This window comes from Salvia hispanica, chromosome 1 (genome assembly GCF_029641045.1).
Source record: "Salvia hispanica isolate PSC_SH4W2 chromosome 1, Shi_PSC_v1, whole genome shotgun sequence".
NCBI classification, from domain to species: Eukaryota; Viridiplantae; Streptophyta; class Magnoliopsida; order Lamiales; family Lamiaceae; genus Salvia; species Salvia hispanica.
The window spans coordinates 51935914-51962358 of record NC_142692.1 but is presented as its reverse complement, the minus strand read 5'-3'; the positions used below and the strand labels follow the sequence as shown (position 1 = coordinate 51962358).

General features: G+C 37.2%; 2 protein-coding genes and 1 long non-coding RNA gene across 3 annotated transcripts; all 3 read left to right on the top strand.

Annotated features, from left to right (window-relative positions):
• Positions 1–2881: 2881 nt before the first annotated feature.
• LOC125219611 (uncharacterized) lies at positions 2882–3857 on the top strand. The gene has a single exon (XM_048121633.2). The coding sequence runs from the start codon at positions 2898–2900 to the stop codon at positions 3645–3647; it is 750 nt and encodes a 249-aa protein (XP_047977590.1). The 5' UTR covers positions 2882–2897; the 3' UTR covers positions 3648–3857.
• Positions 3858–7409: 3552 nt separating this feature from the next.
• Positions 7410–12986, top strand: LOC125222705 (mitogen-activated protein kinase kinase kinase 1-like). The gene is made up of 9 exons (XM_048125468.2): positions 7410–8650; positions 9146–9230; positions 9359–9421; positions 9582–9739; positions 10918–10990; positions 11135–11194; positions 11750–11854; positions 12303–12508; positions 12740–12986. Exons 1-8 carry the CDS (start codon positions 7656–7658, stop codon positions 12498–12500), a joined length of 1737 nt encoding a protein of 578 aa, XP_047981425.1. The 5' UTR covers positions 7410–7655; the 3' UTR covers positions 12501–12508; positions 12740–12986.
• A 6530-nt stretch (positions 12987–19516) lies between these two features.
• LOC148934106 (uncharacterized) lies at positions 19517–21504 on the top strand. The gene is made up of 3 exons (XR_016134370.1): positions 19517–20653; positions 20744–20809; positions 21281–21504. It is a non-coding gene; the product is annotated as an uncharacterized LOC148934106 (long non-coding RNA).
• Positions 21505–26445: the final 4941 nt, after the last annotated feature.

Below are 26445 nucleotides of genomic sequence, written 5' to 3'. Positions count from 1 at the left end.
CATTACTAATAAGTAATAACAAAGGCAACATAGCACATGTGTAAGTAGTGATAAAGTCAAAAATTGCAACTGTGATCATGTTAATTCATCCATCATATATGTGGGAAGCGAATAAATTTGAGTTGGAATTCCATCATGATGTCCAAGTGATAAGGGAAAAAGTGCTTACCCACTACTTATGCAACTCAGTGCCCAAAAATTTTTCTCCTTTCGAAATCTACTAATTATATTACTACCATAAACTTAATGAGTATAATTAATTCATTATTAGTAACACAACTACGTAATTTTATTGGTTCGTACTATATCTACATTTGAGTTGAATTCCAAACATACCTGCACCCAAAATACACGTTGGGTCATAATTTTTCATAAAAAAGTTTTCAAGATTATAAACTGTTTCTTTTAAATGTTTGACAATTAAGCTTTATATATTGCTCCTATTTACTCGAGTTTAGACAAATCATCGAAGGAGATACGGGTCGATGAAATTACAACGTACTTTTGAGAGAGAAATAAAATAACACATGGTTATAATTTTCCATTAAAAGAATAAAAATGTAATACCTTTTGTTGTGGTTATATTAGTAATTTTTATCATTGATGATACCTATCAGTGTCCTCTAAAAATATAAATTATTTTTTTTTTGTCCGTCTCTGAAAATAAGAACTTTTAATTTTAGAAATTTTTTCTCTAATGAAGTGAGACTCATTTTCCATTTACACATTTTTCTTTCTATCTTTCTTATTTTATCAATTTTGCATTAAAATTCGTATCATTTCAAAAGTTTTTATTTTTAGAGGATTGAGGGAGTATTTAAAAGCTTAATTATTCAAATAAGTTTTTTGAATAGTACTAAGTTAAACTTTTCACCTCATAAATTTAATCAGTGGTTATTTGGCTAAGCTTGATTAAAAAGTACTAAGAAAATAGGATGGAGAAAATAAAAGACACTAAAATATTTGAAGGAATTATTTTATTGGATTAATTAGATAATTAGTTCTATTTACATCCAACTCTTTATATAGGGTTATACCTTAATAAGAAAAGTAAATAATCTTTTTTATATTATGAACTTTGATTGATCTAGATTGATTAATTTCTTCCTTTCTTAAATATATATATATTTCTTACTGTAGTCTTGATTATTTCTTTCAATCAGACGTATCTCTTCATTCCAACAAAAGCTTGTATATAGACATATTGCAAACTACAAAATCATATAAATTTTCATGAGCTAATAAGCCACTGAGAGCTTATAAGTTGCCTCATACTCCTAGTATCTGGATTTAGAAAAAAATCCTAATTATAGAGAGAACAATATAATGAATATAAATACAATTAGAAGAGTAAATGTTATATAGAAAAAAATAAATCATATTATTATTCTTATAAACTAATTACAATATCTTATAAGAATTTATTTTTTGGAAAAATTATATAAGTTGTTGGAACTTATTTTTACGACTTCTAACATGTTTAAGATTATATTTTCAAAAGCTTATGAATTCTTTAAGTAAACACTCCATTACACTGGAAAGCACAACTTACTCTTTTAGTCTTTTTAGTGCTTAAATTAGGTCAAGTAGCCTTAAAAATATATGATTATCCATACAAACATTGTTGTGCTTAACAATAATATGTAATCTAATCACTTGGTGCATAAATTAGATCATGTTAAGATCTGATTAACAAAAAGCCATTTTTTCTATATACTCCTCATATAGGTGTCTTGTCTTCTAGAAACACATCACTGTTACACTGTTCCTATTTGTATAAACTCATAATTCATCTAAAAAACGCGTCTCTGATCATTTTAATGGATGACTCATAATTTCAAGGCTCAAACTTTTTCTTAGGTCATTTTGCAGATAAAAAACAGTACTACTAGTACTACTAATAATGCGCTATATTAGGGGTTAAGAGCATCCACAATAGCGGATGTCACCGATGGATGAGCCGCTCGGGACGTCCGACCAGTGAGTGGCTCGTCCGTCGGTGACGTCCACTATTGCGACGGACAAGCGGCCGATGGACGAGAGGTCGTCCGTCGTCTCGTCCGCTATTGTGGTAACTCGACGGACATCCCGATTTTCGATTTTTTTTTTCAAAACTCTATATATACAGCTTGTTGCACTTCGTTTCATTTGCACCACGGATGAGCAACTGGCTAACGCATGTATTATCATGCACAACATGATCGTCGCAAATGAAGGCCTAAAACAAATACATTCGGCTAGCGATAAACTATACAGATTCAAGGCATACTAACATGTACTTTGTTTGAATCGTTTTTTTTTTTGAATTGTACTATGTTAATTTTTTTTTTATAATGAAATTTTTATTGCACTTTCTCCATCCGTATTCGTGTCGAAATTTTAATTCCGTAATTGTGTATTTGTGAATTTTTATTATTGCGTTTGTCCGCCGGAAAGTCCTAGTGCTTGTCCGCTATTGTGCAGTAGGATGTCCTTATGACGTGGCAGAGCAGTGAGATGTCCTTATGACGTGGCAGGAGGTGTTTTTGGGATGTCCTTCGGCTTGTCCGTTTGGATGTCCGCCCCTATCGTGGATGCTCTAAGTCTGTAGACTTACAGGTGAAAAGAGTGAAGTAATATATTCATATTTAACGAGAGAATTAAGAAACGAAATAATCCATATTAAACTAGGGAGACATATTACTAGAAATTAGCTAATTATATAAAAAATAAAATAAAAAATAGAGTTTGATAATCGGATGTGGGAGACAGCAAAAGTTCACTAGTAAGGGGTGATTGGTTAATGGATGGATGGACCACTTTCATTTTTAAGCAACCTTTCTCTCATTCTCTTATCTCTCTCACACACATATTGCCTATAAATAGGTGCTCATGCATGCAACCAAATATCAACAATCATGGCTGCAAACAAATTTATTTCTCTCCTCTTCTTTATAGTTTTGTTTGCGGCAATATGTTCCGCCGCCCGACTTGGTTTGGGAGTCGAAGTTGGTGTCTACGGCGGCGGTGGAGGCGGAGGTGAAGGCGGCGGCGGCGGTGGAGCTGCCGCTGGTCATGGCTACGCCGGTGGTGCCGGAAGTGGTGGCGGAAGCGGTGCCGGCGGTGGTGCTGGGGAGCATGGTGCTGGAGGTGGCGGCGGCGGCGGCACTGGCGGCGGCGGAGGTTCTGCTTCTGCTGGTGGGGGTTATGCTGGTGGGAGTGGGGAAGGGCATGGTGCGGGTGGAGGATACGGCGGCGGAGCTGGTGGAGCTCATGGCGGCGGCGGGGGTGGAGGCTCAGGCGGTGGCGGTGGTGGTGGTGGTGCGGCGGCCGGTGGTGGACATGCCGGTGGGTACGGGGGAGGGGAAGGAGGTGGGGAAGGGAGCGGCAGTGGAGGAGGCGGTGCTGGTGGTGGCGGGGGTCATGGTGGCGGTGGGGGAGGTGCGAGCGCCGGAGGGGAAGGAAGCGCCTCGGGTTCGGGATATGGAAGTGGTGGAGGTGCTGGAGCTGGTGGTGGTGCAGGAGGTGCCCATGGTGGAGGATATGGTGGGGGTGAAGGGGGCGGTGGTGGTGGCGGTAGTGCTTCCGCGGGTGGGGGGCATGCCGGCGGATATGGTGGCGGCGCTGGGGGAGGTGAAGGTGGCGGTCAGGGTGGCTATTCCCCTTGATCAAGAATGTATAACAATATCCAAACATGGATACTAAGAATATATAATTTCGAAATTCAATGCGCTTAAGTAGGTGCATGTAAATCGTTATGTCGTTAACTACCAAGATTAAAACTCTTATGGTGGAGATGTAATTTGTGATTCACTAAGTTTTATTTCACCAATGTTTATGAAAAATTTTAACTGCCGTGCACTACTATATTGTGATTATTGATCATGAGTACTCTTTTTCTTATTTAGGCTCTAAATTAGGGATGCAAATTGGCTAACTTGCTCGGGTTCGAGACAATTCACTTGGGTGGTCAGACTATTTGGGTGCGAGTTATTCAGGTTGTGAATTTTTCGAGTTATAAATTTTCAGCCCTGATCCTAAATCTTCGGGTTTCGAACTAATCTACGGGCTATTCAAGTCAAAAGTGATCTTATGTGATATACTTTCTATGCAATCCAATATTCTAACTTATTAAAAAAACGGATTGTTGCAAATAAGTAGTACTCCATTATCAGAATAAAAAAACATATCGCTTAATTAATAGCACATGTGAATATGACTATAGTTAAATGGAAATCATGCATTCCATATAACTAACCATCAATTTGAGAGAGAATACATTATTACTCCCTCCGTCCCAAGGAAGATGACCCCTTTCTTGGGCGGCACGGGATTTTATGCAACTTTATTTTGTGTGTTAAATGGAGAGAGTAAAGTAAGAGAGAGGGGATAAAGTAGAGATAAAGGGGTTTCCATTTTAAGTAATGGGTCATCTTGATTGGGACAAACCAAAAAGGAAAGTGGGTCATCTTTAATGGGACGGAGGGAGTACAATATATACAGTACTTCGTATCAATGTTGTGTTTAATATTGATATTACCATATATTCTTCATATAAGTATAACCCAAAATTTTAATTATATTATTGTTTTAACCCATGTGCTAACCTGTCGACCCAAATGGGTCAGCCCGTGTAGCCCGCTTCTAAATTTGGGTTGCAATTTTTTTGGCCCTAGCCTAACCTTATGATTTAATCGGGTTATTCAGGTCGACCCACGGATTTCGAACTAGATTGACATCCCTAGTCTAAATCATAACCTAAGTTGGAAGGTTTATACTCCTACTAATCATAGTTTGCGATCTGAATTTCTACGTAATGTAGGCAATCACAAGCGGCATCATTGTAGAATTATTAAAAAATTGAGAAGAAAAAGACGCATATAGATTGATAGCTAACTATCACTATGTGACAATTATCATTGAAGTGAACATGTAATTCCATGTGTGAAATAAGAGACATATCATGTATAAAGTCGGCAGTGGGAGTGGGGCATATCAGCATATGCATTTATGAACTTGACATATAATTCATGCCATCAGTAGTGGACGATAAAATTTAAAGCCGTACAACATATAATGTTGGCAACCTGAACAAACATTTCACTGCTTTCTAATCGACACTTTGGAATCAAAATCAGGGCAATACTTTTCACGACATGGCTCTTCATATTTTGCATGTAAATTTCAAAAATAGCCAAATATATTTTGTTACTTTATTATTTATTATGTATTTTAACTAATACTCCACTCTTTTTCCATATTTTGAAAAATTGAACATGATCGGCTTATTCGACTGGGAAAAGGTAAGCAGTCTGGTCCGATTTTATCTTCTTTTATGGAGATCCTATTTAATTTTGTATGATTTAATCTCTGAAAGATGCAATTGTAATTATAGTAATACACTTAGTCATCTTGCAAATAAAATAATTTATGCATAATTATTAGGTAATCTATTTAGCTATGTTTTAAAGTGAAAAATGGACGGATGATATATATTACACTAATGACAATTGATTATTGCCTTTTTAAAAGAAAAATCACTGGCATTTTTGCCTACAATTGCACAAGTAGGGAAAATGTAATTGCCCATCTTGGCTTCATTAATATTTCTACGTATTGGTCGAAAGGTGCATGGCATTAATAAGTAGGCAGCAGAAGATGCATTTACTTCATAAACTTATCTTAGATCAGAATAATTGCTGACGCTGGCTGACAATTTCATGACACACACATATGTTGTCAGCATTATACGACACATTCGTCCATATAGTAATCTTTTAATAGAATATAAAAGGTCATAAAAAGCGTTTGTAGAAACACAGGTTAGTAGTAGTATTAGTTATTTTTAATCATCAAATTAGTCGAGGAACAATTTCAATAATTAATCATCACATTCGAAATTTGTCAGTACTGTTATGAAAGTCCTAACATAAATTAAGATATGTAACACTGGTAGTAAACAAATGTTTGGTGCGAGTTTTGATATTGGTTTATATTTCTACTTTTGACTACGATTTTGCTTCCCCTTGAAAAAGAGAGACTATGTTGCTCTTTTTCTTAGTCAAAGTTGGTATAAATAAACTTAATTGATTCAATAATTACATTGGAGCAATCTAAGGAGGTGTTTGGCTTATCTCGTAGCTCCCAAAAAACTCTACTAAAATGGCCCTTCATGCTAATAATGTTCAAATGTGACGTGAAGAATTGGAAAAATTAATGGAATATGAATTTTATTTTTATATATTAATTTTATAATAAAATGTAAGTGGAATGAGTTAATGGAAGTGGACAATTAATAGCGGACGAACGAAAATGGTAAAAATGGACAATTAATAGGGGACGGAGTGAGTATTTGAATTTTTTGTATACTATTTTATATTGAAAACCATTGTATGTAATGCATGTACTAATATGTACTACATACTACTATAAAAAAAATCTAGTGCCTGAAAAACTACTATATAAAACAGATTAATAATTTTCCAAGACCGCCACTAAATTTTCACTCTTCAAGACTATAGTTATAATTTGAAATAAACTTGTTGTAGTTTGGAAATTTTATTTACTCCCATAATCAAGTTTTAATTGGCTCATCTCGATGTTTTTAAATTATCTTCACAATGTGTTAGTACATTTTTTGGTGGGTATCTTTCACTAAATTTATTAGAAAATGATGCACAACGACCCCCTAATCGACCACTAACTAAAAAGATCAACTTTAAGAACAAGAGAGATCAATTCTAACTTTTTGATGAATATTAAAACTACTATCTCCGTCCCTGAAAGTTTGATACAGTTTATCATTTTGATCCGTTCCTAAAAGTTTGACACACTTCATTGTTTTTACCATTTTTGGTAGTGGATTCCATATTTCATTAACTCATTACTACTCACATTTTATTATAAAACTAATACTTTAAAAGTAGAATCCACATCCCACCAACTTTTTCAACTCACTTTCCATTATATTTCTTAAAACCCGTGCCAGGTTAAAGTGTGTCAATATTTGAGGGATGGATGTAGTAGTACTTAATAAAATCACAAAATTATGATCAAGTTTATATGAGTCGTCATTTTATTAAAATGACTTAATTTGATCATCATATGAAAAAAATTAAAATGATAACTACATATTTGACTAAATTTTATTATTTAAATAACTTACTTCATTATTATGATAATATATGGCGGTATGGCAAAATATGATAGACAAATTCATTTTAGATGTCTACGAGTTAAGGTACATGGAGTCATGCCATTAATTGAGACATTCAATTTATTTCAAGTATTTCAATCCATCGTCACCCTAAATACATACTGCATACGCAATAAAGTCTCGAATTTATTGTAAAATAATGTAATTTTGCGATTATTAATTATATTTCCCGCGAAAATATGATTAATGTTTAGCTGGAAAAATTCAGTTCAATGCACCGCATTTGCACCACATGTTTTTAATTCTCTCTCTCTCTCTCTCTCTCTCTCTCACACACACACACACTTCACACAAACACTGTTTCCGGCTTTCTGCTCGAAGCCGAAAAATCAGCTTGATTTGACGAAATTCGGGTAATTATTGAAGATCAGAGACGAGGAATTAAGTTTGGAATCGAATCCAATCAGTGGAAAGGAGCTGAGATTTCTTATTAGCCGTTTAATGGATTTTGCTTGGGCTGATGAAAATGCATCGATTTCCGAAGCTCTTCTCCCATAGGTCGGAGCCGCGCAACTCCAGCCGCCGCCCGGCGAAGCCGAAAAGGCTTGAGCGGTGCAACGCACTCAGGAATGCCAGCTACGACTTCTCTCTCTCTGGTTCATCTTCGTCATCGTCGCACTCGCCGGAGGAGTCTCAGCGCGCGAGCTCCTTGGATTTGTACGGCGGGAAGACGACGAGCTTCCGCGTGGATGGGACCGAGGGAGAATTTCAAGTTATCTGTGAAGCGTTTGGTTTTTCCGGGATAGACGATTTCGCTATATCGCAGGAGGAATATGAGGCGATGAAGGCGGGGGGTACGATTAATAAGAAATTGGAGCCTTTGTATCAGGAAACAGAGGTTGATTGTGTTAAATATTCTTATGCTAACGGTAATATTAGGGCAATTGATGGGATTAATCGGAAAATGGGGGGTTTTCCTGTTGAGAATTTAGAGAATAGTTTTGGCGCAGCTAGTAAGCAATTTGGGGTTACTTGTGATTTTGATTATGCGAACAAGTGCAGGGGTGTTTCTGAGCCATCAAAACGATTAGAGGATGGTGTAAATTTTGTTCATAGATTAAGTGTGAGATCAAAAGCTTCTCGTATAAATGGTATTCAGGGCGCACGACCAACTATAGTGGTGCCCGATTGGGATACATCGACAGGATTTCTGCAGGAGCGTGATCCATGTATTCCTAAGTTCCAAAGCAGGTTCTTTTTGAATAATGAAGAGACTGCGGTAGTTGGTCCGGATAGGAATGAGCAAGAGAAGGTTACAATGACAATGGAAGAAAACCGTGCATTATCAGAGTCATGCTCTTTCTCTTCAAATGAGGATGATTCCTCAAGTTCCATGACTGAACCTATGTCTAGCATTTCATCTAATGAGAGACATGGACGTGTTATTCATGACTGGCAGAAGGGTGAGCTTTTGGGACGTGGAACATTTGGATCTGTGTATGAAGGAATTGCAGAGTAAGTACTTTACTTGAGTGTTGTTATTTAATTTCTAGTATTTGGAGTACATTGTCATGTGTATGCAATTTGAGCAGCTAAGTGCGCTGTTGTTGCTAGACTTTGGGTATCCATTGAGTTTGGAATCAGCAATGGGTGTAGTTTTATGAGGATCTTGAAGTTAACCTGAATTTACTTAAATCTGCCAGTTCTATGAACATGATAACGGACTGCTGATAAATCGGAGCTCTGTAATATGCACTCCCTCCGTCCCATTCAAGATGTCCACCTTTCCTTTCTATTTTGTTCACTCAAGATGTCCACTTTCTATATTTGTAAATAAATCTCTCTCCTCGCTCCTCATTAAAATATCCAACTACCTTTTCTCTCTACTTATTCTACCTAACTCCTAAAATCTCGTGCCACTCAAGAATGTGTACATCTTGAGTGGGATGGAGGTAGTACGATGATACTGAATTTGGGCAAGAAGTAATTTAGTTAGTTTCTATGATGCAGTGGTGGATTCTTTTTTGCTGTAAAGGAAGTGTCTTTGCTTGATCAAGGAGAGGATGGGAAGCAATGTGTGTTCCAACTTGAACAGGTCTAGCAGTTTTGTAAATTGTAATGATGCTTGTTTATTAACCACCTTTGTAAAATTGACCAATGCGGAAGTTACTTCTTTGTATGTTCCAACACTTCTGATCTTCTAGTTCCTCTTAATCTGTTCAGGAAATCGCTCTTCTTAGTCAGTTTAAACATGAAAACATCGTACGGTATTATGGGACAGAGAAGGTAACATTTGCTGAAATATTTCCACCCAGCTGTATTTGTGCTAGTTTTGTCCTTTTTCTCTAATTCATTATGGATTCTCCATAGTACCGTCTGCTTTCTTCTTTGTCTATCATTATACATTATCCCAAGTTTTATTATTTTCCTATTTTCTATAAAGTAGAAGGGGTCACATCTCTGTATTTTTCTTGAGCTGGTCACACAAGGCTCCCTTTTGAGGCTTTACCAGAAATATGATCTTCGAGTGCCTCAAGTATCCGGTTATACACGGCAGATTCTACATGGTTTGAAGTATCTGCATGACAGAGATGTCATCCACAGGTGATGAAATCAGACTTTTTGGGTGTTTACTCTTCAACTCTGCTTTCTTTTAGTTACAGCATACACCTGTTTTGACATGAATTGTATGACTTGCAGCATTAACTATTCTTTGTGTAAATATCCTTAAATAACCTTTTCTTTTAAAAAGATGGAAGCCAACCTAGTTCCATGACTTTTATCCAAGGAAGTATGAATCTAGGGCTTCACAATAATTATAGTAAGACTATCCTATGTTATGGGAGCTTTATTCGTGGGCAATCTCATCCACTAGGTGGTGAGGCTCATGCCCACTTCAATCACTTATGTGTGGCTGTCTGTTTACTTTAGTGTTGGATGAAATACCCCACACATCTGTTATGCTTATATAAAGAGTATGCCATGCTTGAGGATTGTGAAAAAGTGTTTTTTTTTTTTTGTTATGATGTTGTTTTCCCACACTGTCACCCCCTTTTGAAACTTCCAGTTCGCAATCCACATTCATATGCATCTTTTGGATCATGATCATGTCAAATGATGCTTGCTTTGAATTTCCTGATCCCCATGATGAATCATGATGCATACCTTTTTGGGGACAGGAGAGGTAGTAATTTTCTTTGACCTTATTTATTATCTTCTACCTTTGCTGAATATTGGGTTAGTAGGTATCCCTTACTTTAGCTCCAAATTCTTATGGCTTTCTTCACTTGGAGTCTTGGATAGAATCATTTCAGCTAAGCTTCTGTCTTATCTTTCAGTGTAGTAAGTGTGTCAATTTGTTTAATAGAACACACTCCTTTGTTACTGGGCGTTCTTGTTGGCATAGTTAAATTTGGTAAAAGCTGAATAATATTTTAATACATGTTCTGCACCAGTCGGCCATATTTAAGGGTCATTACCGCTACTATAAGATTTGTCTAACTTCTCGAAGCTGACCCGGAAAGCCATCCATACAATTGAAAGCCCAAGACGGGGGGGGGGGGGGGGGGGGGTCCATTTAAAAACAAGATGGTAAAACAATTAAGGTGCTCTAGTAATGTGCATTTTGATGGGATATATGTCCCATGTACAGTGCCCAGATTTGAAATTCTCTTCTCTCAACTGACTTGCACTCACCATAGCAAAGTTAAGGGATTTGTTATCTTTTTTTAACTGACTTCGAAATGCTAATTTTTCTTATCTTTCTGTCTTGCATATTGCAGAGATATAAAATGTGCAAATATATTGGTGCACACAAATGGTTTAGTGAAGCTTGCTGATTTTGGTCTTGCTAAGGTCATCTCTTATTTTCCATTTATAAAATATATATGCAATATAAAATTATGTGCATATTTCGCACAATGCTTTATTAATTTCATATCATGCAAATGGTTTGGTAGATAATATTGTTGTGTGTCTTGTGATTATTTCATTATGCAGGCTGCCAAGTTGAATGATGTGAAGTCTTGCAAGGGGACTGCATTTTGGATGGCTCCCGAGGTCACTATTATACTCGTTTAGATGTTGACTTGTTTGATATTCTTAGGGGGTGTTTACGTTGGGTGTTAGCTTAAGCAGATAAAATAAACTATAAGGCCTATGCAATCCACCATATACTTTGATGTATTGAACAATTTTGAGTGTGTTATATCATGTAATCCCTCAAATCCGCAATCTTATGTGCTATCAATTAGGTGGTGTATACTTTGGATGATTGGATATATAGATCAAAATAATATAGGCTAATTTACCATTCGCCATTAATCTATCACACATAGTAAATGCACCCTTTATATATCATCCAAATAAACACCCCCGTATGAAATGTAGTTCAAATATATGTGAAGCAAATGTAAGTCTGTTCAAGGGGTAAGAGTTTGCGTGTCTTTCAAAACAAAAACTTATTTGAAGGAGTTGCATATGAAAACCTATATAATGTAGTTTGATGTTTTTGGTTGAAATTGTTTCTTTCTGTTATTTATGTTGGGGAATGGAATGTTTTGATGAAACTCTAACGGTGCTACATATACTTAATTGCATCTTGTGCTGCTGCAGGTTGTTCGTAGCAAGGGCTATGGGCTTGCAGCAGATATATGGAGTCTCGGATGCACGGTGTTGGAGATGTTGACCAGACGTTTTCCATATTTTGGTTTAGAATATGTAAGTGAAAGAACTTTGCTGTTTTGGACTTTCTAAATGACTTTAAAGTTTCTTCTGCGAAGATAATTTGTCAGTTTTGTGTTATTTACAATAATCCTGACTGTGCATCTTTGGGGAGTTTCTCATATTTATTTCCACTTGGGCCCAATCGATAATGTGCACAGTGTGCTAGACACGATTTGCCTGACATTATTGACCAGTTGATTTATTTGAGAAATTGACGTTTTCATTGTTTCTCATGATTGCTTATCTAAGTGGGATGAAATATTTTGATAGCTATTAACTATGGCACTTGGCTTATTACTTGAAGCTCATTTTTTCAGCCATCTTGCTATCAGAGGACACTATTACGTTTTGCAGAAATAGATGTAGGAAGTTTGTGCATGTGATCAGATCACATTGATGATATCCCACTCATGACCTTGATAATCCTTCTCTCTGATGACAGATGACAGCATTATACAAGATAGGACAGGGAGTGAGACCAGATGTCCCCGATACTCTTTCAAGTGATGCGCAAGATTTCATACTTCAATGCCTACAGATTGACCCAAGCTTGCGACCAACAGCTGCTGAGCTCCTGGACCACCCCTTTGTGAAGCGGCCGCTTTCATCATCTGCACACAGCTTTGGCTGGCATTTTTGACAGTCGAGGTAAGCAGCACAAACATTACTCCCAATTTTGAGTTCCAGTGTTGGCTGATGCAATATATGAATGATGAATCCCCATCTCCATCAAAACCACAACGCTTAATATATAAATTATCAATAATGATGAACTACTAGATGCTCCTCACTTCACTTGTTAACGCACTAAATGATTCGAATTTGTTTTTTTTTTTTTGTCCTTCTCTTGTTGTGATGGTTCGTTCTTTCTCCTTGTAGGACCATGGTGTTTATGTACTGCAAACCTGAGGATTTCACATTATACTAAGAATATAAGGCTCAAGAGTTTCCATTCTTCGATTATTTCAATACATTTCGATTTTGCAAGATAGGAGATCCTTTTTTTGTAATGTGTATTCATGCTCTCTCTTTTTTCTGTTGATTCTGATTGTTGTGTAGTGTTGTAGTGTGTGATCTTGTAATTAGTAGGATGTATATAAATGTTAATGAGGCTTCTTTTCTTTCATGTTTTTCCCGAAGTTTCTGTTGAGGTAAAATGACATCTGTTGTTGCAGACAACCATCATTTCTCTTGTTGAAATTTCCGAAAACTTTCCTGGAAATAGCCCAACCCAAATTAGTCTGTTCTTTCATCTATATATTTGTAGTTAAACGAGTAATTTACTTGACTTTTTGAAACACACCAATGCTATTGGTGTTTTGCACATTTACATTATGCAAAGAACAGGTCCCCTTTCAGGAGACTTTTTTATCCAAATGCCACCCAAAATTGACTTTTGGCAACTAATAATTAGGATAAGGTTGGCTAGTGCATTCATAATCTGAAAATTATGTAATTACTGATTAAAAATGCGGGGGCATGGTTAAAATCTTGTGTCTAAATAAGCTAGAATGGTTTGGGAGGCTGTCCTCATTTATAATACTCCCTCCGTCCCGCTTAAGATGACACATTTTCCTTTTTAGTTTGTCCTAACTAACACATTTCCTTTTATGGTAACTTTCTCTCTCTAATTAATACACTCAACCACTTTTTCTCACTCCTATTAAAATATTCATCTTTTTTTATCTCTCTACTTTAATGCATACATTCATCTTCTCTCTCTCCAATTAAACACTTTAACTAATAATTCCTAAAATCCCATACCGGCTAAGCAATGTGTCATCTTAGCCGGGACGGAGGGAGTAATAAATTGAATTGATATTTCTTGAATGCCTTAAAAGAATAACAATAACATAAAATGCATATAACTGCGGATTCTTACGGAATTGGGAGTTGAGGAGAAGAATGCGGTCAGGTGTCCTACATCTGCACAGGCGAAATACGAATGCCTAGCTAGCAGAGTCGAAGCTGCAGCGCCACAGATTTCTTAGTCCAAGTGCCCATATTTCTTTCTAGGAGCTACCGGCTAGCTTCCTTCGAACCTGCAATGATCATAGCGAGTTCGATAGAGTGAGGCCAAATGCAGAGTAATTAACATATTTGCAGCAAATAAGTATTTACAAATGAATAAACATAGAGAAAGCTACAAATGAATGATCGAACAAGAAAATTCCAAAACTGCTGCTTCAACAAGACTGCAAACACTATGAAACAAGATGATGCTTATGGCAGAAGTAGAAACTAAAGAAACACAACAAAACTATGTGGATTAATGAATCTTTTCCAATTTTAAGAAATTGATGTGCTAAAGGTTAAAGTGGAAAGAGAGACGGGGAATAAGGAAATGACTCAACTACCTTGGGACCGAGGGAGTACTATTTAAGCCGTTAAAACGAGTTTGTAGTTGATTTTACTACTCCCTTCATCCCAAGATATTAGACCCCTATTCCACTTTGGGGTGTCCAAATACACTTGAACCATTTCTATTTATGATAAAAATTTACTCTACTACCAACTCCACTTACACCACTAAACAACAACTTCCTCCGTCCCCCAAATTTTGACACAGTTTACTATTTCGGTCCGTCCCTCAAATTTTGACACACTTTACTTTTCACCATTTTTGGTAGTGGACCCCATATTCCACTAACTCATTCATACTCACATTTTATTAATACTTTAAAAGTAGGACTCACATCCCACCAACTTTTTCAACTCACTTTCCATTACATTTCTTAAAATCCGTACCGGTTCAAACCGTGTCAAAATTTGGGGGACGGAGGGAGTATCTCCTAAATTCCTGTGCCCAAAAGAAAGGGGTCTAATATCTTGGGACGGATGGAGTACCATTTAACAAGAGAAGCAGGCAGGATCTGAGATATTCATATTCTTCAAAAGCAAATCATCATATGCATTGCAGCAATCAGTTCCATCGTAGGGGCAGAACTGCAGAGTGGAATTTGGACTAAATCAACTCTTTCACACACACAAATATTACACAGGATTTACTCGAATCGGTGAAGAGTGGCAGAGAGAGACAAGAAAGAAAAAATGCAGCAAGATGAAGAGCCGAATAATCCTAACAAGTTGTAGTTATGAATGCTATATGGCCACTGCAGAAGCCAAGGAAAAACTATTGAAGAACATGACTGTGAATTGATCGGATGAACAACAATAACCAAGATGCAAGAAAAGTAAAGCACATAAGCAATTACGTGGTTCGGATGAATCCTACGTCCACGGGAAACTCACGCTCCGATTTATTCAATGTCGATACAGATACAAGATGGAAACATTCAAACAAGAATCACTACAATTACAACACTCCACAATCCAGCTCAAAAACGCTATTGAACTATCACAAACTAACCGAACATCTGTGGCTATTCCACCTCTGATCTCGATTGCACAGATTCAAGAACCCCAGATTACTTCTGCATTCTTCTTGTTTCTACTGAGAGTGAGAGAGAGCTTTTAGGGAGATTGTAATTTCTGTTACTTACCCAAAGCTATTTATACTTGGGCTCAGTCAACCACAAATATAACCATCTGGCCCAGATCATTTACCCAAAGCCCAATCAGAATCATTTGAATATATGTGGACCATAACCCAACAAATCTCCACCTTGGTCCCAACATCTTCAAAAACAGCCTTAATTGTCTCCACCTCCAACTTTTTTACCTCCTCTGCACCTTCACCAACTCAAGCAATAAGCAAACTTGCTAGCTGGTAAGGCCTTTGTCAAAGCATCAGCAGGATTGTGCTCTGACCCAATCTTCTTCACCTCTACTTCTCCTTTGCTCACCTCATCGCTGCTGTGTAAGAAATTCATCCGAAAATGTAATTTCTGAAAGTCAAAGGACTAGTTTGCAATTTCGGAAACCTTTTAAAAATTAGTTATTTTCGGTTTTTCCCCTCAACAGATGCACTGGTTCATCTTGTTAAATCTGATCGATTCTTTTTGGTTCACATATTCTTTCTCTAACATCAACATATAAAAGTTCTGATATCTCTAAATTGTATCCGATCAAATATTTTGGTAGAACCACCGAAATTGATTTGATCTGAAAGTGATATCATCACGACTTTCTGATTATTCGCTTTGTTCAATATTCTAAATCTCCCTAACAAACTTTCAACGTTCTATTCTTTTGATTTGATCTGAAAGTGATATCATCACGACTTTCAGATTATCCGTTTTGTTTCAACATTCTAAATCTCCCTAACAATCTCTGACAAAATGAAGTTTCACATCCATATGTTTGCTCCTGTTGTGGAAGGTCTGGTGCTTTGTTAAGCATATAGCACTGCTGTTATCACAGTGAATGACAACTTTCTTCTGAGTTACACCAAAATCACTCAGCAATCCCTTGAGCCAATAGCTCTCTTTCACTGCATCTGCTAAGGCATTATATTCTGCCTCTATTGTAGACCCAAACAATGTGAACACATACCCTGTTTGTGACTTCCTATTGTCAACATTAGCTGCAAAATCCGAGTCACAAAATCCCTCCAACACATCTTTAGTCTGATCCTGATCTGCAGAGAACAAAATCTCATAGTCACTGGAATCCCTTAGGTACCTTAGTATCCACTTTAAAGCTATGTCTGGCCTAGTACAAACCATGACATACATCACACTTCCAATTATGTTTGCATGGGTATTTTTTCCATTTCTTTCCTTTCTTCATCATCTTTGGGCATAACCTTTGTTGAGAACTTAAATTGTTGTCTCAATGGTGTAGCAACTGTTCTTGATTCATGCATTTGGAACTTCTTTAAGACCTTGCTGATATAGTTTTGTTGACTCAGCCATAAGAGTCTCTTTCTTCTGTCTCTGAATATATCAATCCCCAGGATCATCTTGGCCTCACTAAGATCCTTCATCTCAAATCTGCTACTCAAGTCATGCTTCACCTTTTGAATTTCATTCATATCTGAACCAACAACTAACATACCATCAACGTATAAGAGTAGATATGCAACTGCCTTCCCATCCCTCTTCTTGAAATAAACACAACTATCATATTTGGAGCTCTCAAAACCAATCTGCATCATGTGTAGATCGAATTGCTTGTTCCAATGTCTACTAGTTTGCTTAAGACCATATAAACTTCTTTTCAACAAGCATACTTTCCCTTCATCACCTGGTTTCACAAAACCTTCGGGTTGCTCCATGTAGATGCTCTCTTCAAGCTCACCATTGAGGAATGCCGTTTTCACATCTAACTGATGTAATTCCCAGTAATACCTTGCAGTCAAAGCCAACAGCATTCTTATTGAATTGTGCTTGACCACAGGAGAAAAGATCTCATTATAGTCAATTCCCTCTCTCTGATTGTAGCCTTTAGCTACTAATCTAGCCTTGTATCTGACTCTATCATTATTTGATGCCTCAATCTTTCTCTTGTAGATCCATTTACACCCAATAATTTTCTGCATTACTGACTTTGTGACCAAAATCCAGGTCTTGTTCTTGATGAGTGAATCAATCTCTTCTTGCATTGCTTTGATCCATCTTTTCTTCTCTTTGCTTTTCATAGCCTTCTTTTAAGTGCTTGGCTCTGAGGACTCCACCTCTTCAGCAACACAGAAAGCATAATGAACCAAGCTAGCATTACTATATCTAGCTGGCCTCTTGACATTTTCTCTTCTTTGTCTGTCTCTAGCCAACAAGTAATCAGATAAATCTTCACCATTATCAATGTCATCAACTGCTGCTTCATTCTGACTTTCCTCAACCTCTTCAGGGATCTGAGTATCAACAATCTCCTCTGTTTTCTTCAAACCATCCAGTAACTCCACCTCAATTGAAGATTTCTCCTTGCTTGCTGTCATCTGATCATTCTTAGCTTTATAAGGCATCTCCAATTCTCTAAAAGTTACATCTCTGCTGATAATCACCTTATTATTGTTAGGCTCCATAGACCACAATCTATACCCTTTGACTCCCTTCTGATACCCAAGCATAACACACTTGATGACTCTTGGTTCCAACTTACTTTGCTTGATGTGAGAGTAGGCCATGCAACCAAATGGTTTCAACAATAAGTAACTTCCATAAGACCCATACCATTTGAAGTCAGGAGTTTCCATTTCTATGGCAGATGATGGACATTTATTGATCAACACAGCTGCAGTACATGCAGCCTCACCCCAGAATCTTTGAGGCATACCAGAAGAAATCAGCATACATCTCACCCTCTCAAGGATGGTTCTGTTGGCTCTCTCAGCCACACCATTCTGCTGGGGATTATTAGGAACCGTTCTATGCCTTTTTATTCCTTTCAATTTGCAGAAATCATCAAACTGATGTGACAAGAACTCAAGTCCATTGTCAGTTATAAGACACTTTAGTGATAGGTTCTTCTCTACCTCAGCCTCTTTACACCATATTCTGAATTTATCAAAGGTCTCTGACTTCTCCTTCATAACATAAATCCACAATTTCCTAGAGAAGTCATTTGTGATAGAGATAAAGTACCTTCCTCCACCAATGGTTGTGACCGAAGCTGGTCCCCATACATCACTGTGTGCATACTCCATAGGCTGAGTAGAGGTGTGCCTTCCAGTTGGATAGGAGCCTTTCTTGCTCTTTCCCAATACACATATATCACATTCCCTTGAACTCAAATCAACAGCTTCTTGAATGACTCCCTGCTTCACCAGCTGCTTGATTCCACCTTGAGACACATGCCCAAGTCTCAGATGCCAAAGACTGATATCTGAGCTCTTGACTGAATTGGCTTCATTAATAATCACATCAGCCTGGAGATAATACAAACTGTGTCTTCTTGTAGCTTCCATAACAACCCTTGAGCCCTTAAGAACTTTCATCTTTCCATCATTAGATAGGAATGAATATCCCTTATTTTCTAGAGCACCCAATGAAATGAGGTTCCTCTTGATTTCTGGAATGTACCTCACTTCAGTGATTATCTTCACTCAACCATCTTGAAGTCTAAATCTCACATCCCCAATGCCTTGCACTTTACAAGCCTGATTATTGCCAAGTAAAACAGTACCAGTGGCTGGTTTCATGTTGTGAAACCACTCACTCTTAGGGCATAGATGAAAGCTGCACCCACTATCCATTATCCAAGAATCAACAATGTCAGGCTCCATCACATTCATAACCTCTGCAATCTGTACTTCCTCAATCAAATCTGCTGTATTCTGTGGTTTCTCAGCCTCCTCTTGCTTCTTCTTCCATGCATAGCAGTTCTTTTTCAAATGCCCTGGTTTCTTGCAACAGTGGCAAGATCTTGTTTCCTTTTCACCTTTCTCATTTCCAGATTTCCACTTCTTCTGTCCTTTTTTCTTAGAGCTTTTCTTGTCAACAGCCTTGAAATGCATTGCCTCAGTGTAACACCCCGACTTTTTCTACCTTTTTATTTGTTCTCGTAGAGACATCGTTTTGTGTGCCTGAAAAATTTTCGGCTTTGTTTCGTTTGTCGAGAGAATAATATATCATTTTGGACCTATAACAATTATTCTTTTCCTATCCCAATTTATTTGTTTTTTCCAAGCCCAATTCTTTTTTGAAACTATTTTTTTTGAAGTCCAATATTTGGAGAAGACCAAGTCAGCTTTTTATTTAATTAATTTAGAGCACTTCGCACTTACTTTTCGCTTATCACATTTGAGAAGGAGAAAGAGATCAGTTTTCAGCAGGAGCAAATATCGGCCATATCTCAACGAACATGGGCGTTCAGTTTATATATATATAAATACTAACGCAAACAAATTCAGAGAATAAGAGGATACAAGCGGCAGTTTATATCCTTGACTTCGCCGCGGCGACTGCTGCGCTAGATGATGAGGCTGGACGGAGTGATGATGGCTGGACTGATGGTGTGAAACCGAGAGAGATAGAGAGACGTCGGAGACGGCAGCAGCGGCGAATCGTGACGGAGAGAAAATGAGCAGCGGGCAACGCGATATTCTGCGTGTAGGCGACGAACACGGAGAGGATGGAGATGGCAACAGCCCTGTGTGGAGGAGCTTCTCAACGGAGAGCTGTAGAAGAACGAGCAGAGAGGGAAAGACGTTCAGCGATGGGAGGCGCTCACCGGAGAGGGCAGCAGAGGCGCTGCGTTCTGACTGGGGGAAAAGAGTAAAGAGCGCGGGCTGCCGGCGATGGAAACTGAGCAGCGGCGAAGCTGTCGGCATACAATATCAGCAGCGGCTGCTTAAAGCGGCGGTAGGACCGCAGGAGAGCGACGCCGGCGACAATGGAGGGCAGCGTAACGGCGGAGACAGAGGCTCCACCTCGGAGTGGGCTAGGTTTGGGGAACTGCAGCACCTGGGCGTGTTGACAGCAGGCCGGAAACTATGGCAGCTGGACTCGGCGGATGGCGACGGCGGCGTGGTTTCGAGCGGATCAGAGCAGCGACGGAGAGGCAGAAGCTCCTTGCTGATTTGAGGGATTGGGAGAAGAAGGAATTTAGAGTTTTCATCTTGGATATTTTCTTGATTCTGAGATGAGAGAGAGACATGGCTGAGAAGAAAGATTGGAGATAGGGACGTTGCTGTACAAATTTTGGAGGAGGAGGAGAGATGTGATTTTGGGCTACTCACTTTTTAGATTGGGTTTGGGCATGATGGAATTAAACGTTGGGCTTGGAATTATTTCTTTACACTCTGGACCATATTACAAATTATTAGCAATTGTCGATTGCTAAGTTTTATTCAATGGAGCCGACGGAACAGGATTTTGGGGGACGCCAAAGGATGACATCAATGTTATAAGGTCGTGGGAAATTTCAGAGTTTTCTAACTAAGATCGAAGGGTAAGATTTATCATCACATAGGATTCATGATTGTGAAATTAGATTACTTCTCTTAAAGTTTAATTTTAGCATATTATGTCTTTCAAAAAGGTTGATTTTTGCATGCTATTTGAGAATGGAGCGCTGATTGACAAGTGGAGGATTTAAGAAAACGAGGTGGGCTTTCTTTTTAAATAAGGGCAATGCCCTAAGTATATTTTTATGTGAAAATGATATGAATATTTGTCATGCCGTGTTTTGTTTTATCTATGGAACCTATCTGCTGTGGCTTTTGCCATCTATGGATAATCGAATTCGGGTCTGACTAGGGAGTGAGTCCCTACTCAGGCTAGTGTACACCAATGGGGATCGTGAGCCGTCTTTTGGGTCGGCCGGTCTAGTGACTTGGAATGTGGCCACATTCCTTGTCATGAATGGATCAGATATGGTAGACATCTACGGGAAAATGGTTGATCAACCGACTTTTACGATGGAAATGGTTTTTAGTGTCTTGGGCATTTTTCAAAGTTAAACCCCGAGTTCACCCAATGGTGGCATGATAAATACTTTTTATAAAATGTTTTCGGCATGAGTCCACTGAGTGCATCAAGTACTCAGCCCTGCATTTCTCTTTTTAAAAATGTGCAGGTTGAGCTGTGACGAGCGCGGTGGGTGTTGAGCATAAAAGTGAAGAAGATGTTTATCTGTTCGGAATATGTTGTGTCTTCATACATAGCAGTATTCTACTCTCGAAATGCTTCCGCTGAGTTGTTGTCTTTCTTTTGAGTTCTTGTATTGTTGAGATAATATTCTTTTGAGTTGTTGATTGTTGAGATACTCTGATTTTATTCGAGCTATAACTATTATTTCGAGCTTTGGTCGAGTTGTGTCTTTTTCCCCTTTCTTCCCCGCTTCTTTAACCCTCCCCTAGTCGCGATTCACCGTGTTTTCTATCCTTAGAAAATGCGGGCGTGACACTCAGCTACTGGATCCACAAGTTTCACAACTCTTTTCTGGAATTCTTTCAACTTCAAGGCAGAGTGGACTTCTTCATAGGTGATTTTAGAATCCCTCCCAAGAAGTATAGCATCTTTAAACTGATCATAGCTTTTAGGCAGCGAGTTGAGAAGCATCAATGCCTTGTCCTCATCTTTGATAACCTCATCTATATTTTCAAGGTCATCAATACACTTAGCAAACTCCTCAAGTTGCTCTCCTATACTTCTTGAATCAAAAAATCTGAAGGTGAACAGCTTCTGTTTGAGATGCAGCCTGTTGGTGAGAGATTTGGTCATGTATATTGACTCTAGCTTGGAAACCTCCCTCAACACCCGATCACTTAAACTAAGAACCAGTGTGCTGTAAGCTTTATCATGGAGATCTGATTTCTTGACATCAGCTTTCTCCTCTGCTCCTTCTTTTCCCCCTTTCAAAACATCCCATAAACCTTGCTGCATCATTACATCCTTCATCTTGAGCCTCCACAACCCAAAGTCGTTGCTGCCATTAAACTTCTCCATGTCGAACTTAGCCGTAGTCATCGCAATCGATTCCCTCAAATTACTTCCCACAGAACGGAGCTAATTTGTGAATTGATCGGATGAACAACAATAACCAAGATGCAAGAAAAGTAAAGCACACAAGCCATTACGTGGTTTGGATGAATCCTACGTCCACGGGAAACTCAAGCTCCAATTTATTCAATGTCGATACAGATACAAGATGGAAACATTCAAGCAAGAATCACTACAATTACAACACTCCATAATCCAGCTCAAAAACGCGATTGAACTATCACAAACTAACCGAACATCCGCGGCTATTTAACCTCTGATCTCGATTGCACAGATTCAAGAACCCCAGATTACTTCTACCTTCTTCTTGTTTCTACCGAGAGTGAGAGGGAGTTTTTAGGGAGATTGTAATTTCTGTTACTTACTTTCATCAGCTCACATAAGAGCTATTTATACTTGGGCTCAGTCAACCACAAATAAAACCATCCGGCCCAGATCATTTACCCAAAGCCCAATCAGAATTATTTGAATATTTGTGGACCATAACCCAACAGTGACTTACGAAGTCCATTTATGTATTGAGATGTGGATGTATTGCTTCTGATGAGGTTTTGTTTTCCTTTAATAGGATATAGATGATGTTGGGAGGTATGGCCTAATTTTGAGGCGCAACGGATAAACAAACCTCCCCAATTGCAAGAATATGATAGGTAGAGGTGTCAAGTGGGCCGGGCTGGCCCAGCCCGGGTCCGGGCCCGATGAGGCCCGGTGACATTTAGGCCCAGCCCGGCCCAAGCCCAGATTTGAAATGGGTCGGGTCGGGCCTGTGTTTTGGTTTACATAAATGGGCCCAGCTCAGGCCAGACCCAATTATTAAACGGGCTGGGCTGGGCCCGATTCATGAATGTATTATTTATTGCAAAACTATACTCAAAATATATTTATGCATAAATATAGTCCCACAAAATGAATCAAATTAATGCACTCTTATATATTTCTATATATACCCCCTAGGGGAGTGATCAATGGCTAACTCATCATTAAATTGCTAACTACAACTAGTTTAAGGCCATAGGATTTTAGAATACGTGTGGTCTACAATTTGTCACGTGTAATTTTTATTTTTATTAATAAAATAAAAAAAGATAAAAAAAAAACTCCAAATTAGGGTTTTGGATGAAAATGTCAATAATAGTGTTTCGAAAATATCAACACAATGCTTTGAGAATGTCAACACAATGCTTTAAGAATGTTAACTCATTGCTTATATTGACATTCTACATGTATTATATTGACATTTTTATGCAGTATGTTGACATTTTTGCTGTACGAAAAATGAAAAAATTTCTAAATTTTTTTCAAATTTTGACGTTGGAACATATGCATGTAGGATATCGTTGGAATCCTTATGAAATTATCTTTAATTTGATATATGTTATATGAATTTAAAGTTTTGAGATTTCTTTTAAAAGTTAGTTATAACTAAACATGTAGTTAATTGACATTAATACCCGTATTGATATTTTTTTGAATTAAATCTTATGGCCTTATTGACGTATTTCGTTGATCGTATTGACATTTATGGATTGATGATCTAAGCCTTTAATTTGAATATCTAATGGCTATTATTTTGTTATAGTTTGCAATTAAGTTATGAGTTAGCAATATAACACTCCCCTACACGCCTAAATCATATTATAGTTTTATAAAATCCACAAATTTGGGAATCAAGAAACTAAACACAGTTTATTATATGCTTATTACTATAACATATACGTACAAACGCATAAAAAAGCTTACATATATATACATAAATGCAAAAATGTAATATCATATAATTTTATATAATCCCACAAATTTAGGAATCATGATCAACTAAAATACACGTAATATTACTATAGCATATATATACATGCATAAAAAACTTAACATATATTGATACAGGGGAGTGTTATATTGCTAACTCAATACTTAATTGCTAACTACAACTAAATAATAGTCATTAGATATTCAAATTAAAGGCCTAGATCATCAACCCCGAAATGTCAATACGATCAACAAAAAACGTCAATAAGGCCATAAGATTAATTCCAAAAAATATCAATAGGGTATTAATGTCAATTAACTATAAAATTAGTTATAACTAACTTTTAAAAGAAATCCCAAAACTTTAAATTCATATAACATATATCAAATTAAAGATAATTTTATAAGGATTCCAACAATATACTACATGCATATGTTCCGACAACAAAATTTGAAAAATATTTCAAAATTTTTTAATTTTTTCGTACAACAGAAATGTCAATATACTATATAAAATATGTCAATATAATATATGTAGAATGTCAATATAAGCAATTGGTTAACATTCTTAAAGCATTGTGTTGACATTCTCAAAGCATTGTGTTTATATTTCGAAACACTATATTGACATTTTTCATACAAAACCCTAATTTGGAGTTTTTTTTTTATATTTTTCGATTTAATTAATAAAAATGAAAATTACATGTGGCAAATTGTAGACCACACGTTTTCTAAAATCTTATGGCCTTAAATTAATTGTAGTGAACAATTAAATGATAAATTAGCAATTGATCATTCCCCTATTGATATATATATATATATATATATATATAGGGGTGTGTTAGGGTCCTTACAACATCTTAGTGTAAAACACAGCACTAATCACAGCCCTTGGATCATTAGATTGGATGGTTGTGATTAGTTACATTATCATACTAAAAATCTACATTATTAGCCGAGGTACATTATTAGACTAGAAATGTACATTGTAAGACTAAAACTGTACATTATTAAACTAAAATGCTACATTATTATCCGAGCTACATTATTAGTCTAAAATTCTACATCATTAGATGACACGTGGCATTAATCTAACCGTTAGATCATAAGATCCAATGGACTGCAAGTGTTTTGAATTTTACTTATACTTAGCGTTCTGACCTGAATACATCCCTATATATATATATATATATATATATATATATATATATATATGCGCAAAAATGTAATACCAATATACCATGTAGTTTGATATAATCCCACAATTTTAGTAATTTTGATCAACTAAAATACACTATATACGTATATAACATATACATACACATAAATAACTTAACTAATTCATCATACTTATGGAATAATTAATCTCTATAATAATGCAAATAGGTTTTAGTTAGTCCACTATTTTGTAAAGAATAAATTTGTTTAAAAATGAATCTCCTAAAATTATGGAAATCACGATTAATTGACTAGAAAATCACGATTAATTGACTAGGATCCACTATTATGGAAATCACGATTAATTCATCATACTAATGCTTTTAATTTCAAAATATTATATTTAAATCACCATATAATGATAATAATGCGTGCAGCATCATATTCAAATACCTAGAAAGTGTATACAAATTACTTAGACCTCAGCATTCTTCTTATTATTATTATGGACAATGCTATGATATAGTTAAACAAAAATAGCAATAAAGGAAAGTAGGCAAAAGAACTTCATTGTGCAAGTTTTGAATTGCATTTCTGATTTGATTTCTCGAATGATAAACAAGTTACAAAATAAGCTATATATATATAGTCATCTACTGCAACTGACAAAACATGCAATCTGAAACTAACTAGATCATGGTCCATCATCCTTTCTTCTAACCACCATTTCACACACGTTGTTAGTGGCCCAACAGAGCAGCTTTCCAATTCATGAGCTAAGGTGGAACTGCTTTGGATTACTTATCTTCACGATCAATATCCACACGTGTTGCATTACATCCATATTTTCCGCTCGAGCTCGTTTCTTCATTCATCAAGTCTGTGAGTAGTTTCAACAATAGTTTGAAAGGTACTATATAAACATAAGGTATAACATGGAAAAGACATAAGCTAGCCGGGCCTGGGCCGGGCTTCAGACGTTCCTGGGCTCGGGCCGGTCCTGGGTTTAAAAAACAGCCCAATTGGAGCCCGATTGAACTACTAAGCCCTGTCCAGGCCCGCTCTATTTCACTATGGGCCGGCCCTGGGCCAGCCCATACCGGGCCTGGGCCGAGCTGGGCTGGGCTGGCCCGGCCCAGGTGACATCTCTAATGATAGGAGCACAATATAATAACAACTAATGTGGACGAATTCATAATATGATAATGAGAAACGATAAAAACGACGAGACCCACCGGTCTACCAAATCCATTATCACCAAGGAGAGAATACAACCAAGAAGTTTACAATGATATCTAATCCTTAACAACACAACGAAGGCACTAGATAATCAAT

Bases quoted from the DNA above. Each gene is read 5' to 3' on its own strand.
- LOC125219611 (XM_048121633.2), top strand. From the start codon at position 2,898: ATGGCTGCAAACAAATTTATTTCTCTCCTCTTCTTTATAGTTTTGTTT.
- LOC125222705 (XM_048125468.2), top strand. From the start codon at position 7,656: ATGAAAATGCATCGATTTCCGAAGCTCTTCTCCCATAGGTCGGAGCCG. The intron at 8,651-9,145 runs GTAAGTACTTTA...TCTATGATGCAG, and splicing joins GTGTATGAAGGAATTGCAGA to TGGTGGATTCTTTTTTGCTG. The intron at 9,740-10,917 runs GTGATGAAATCA...TGCATATTGCAG, and splicing joins GACAGAGATGTCATCCACAG to AGATATAAAATGTGCAAATA.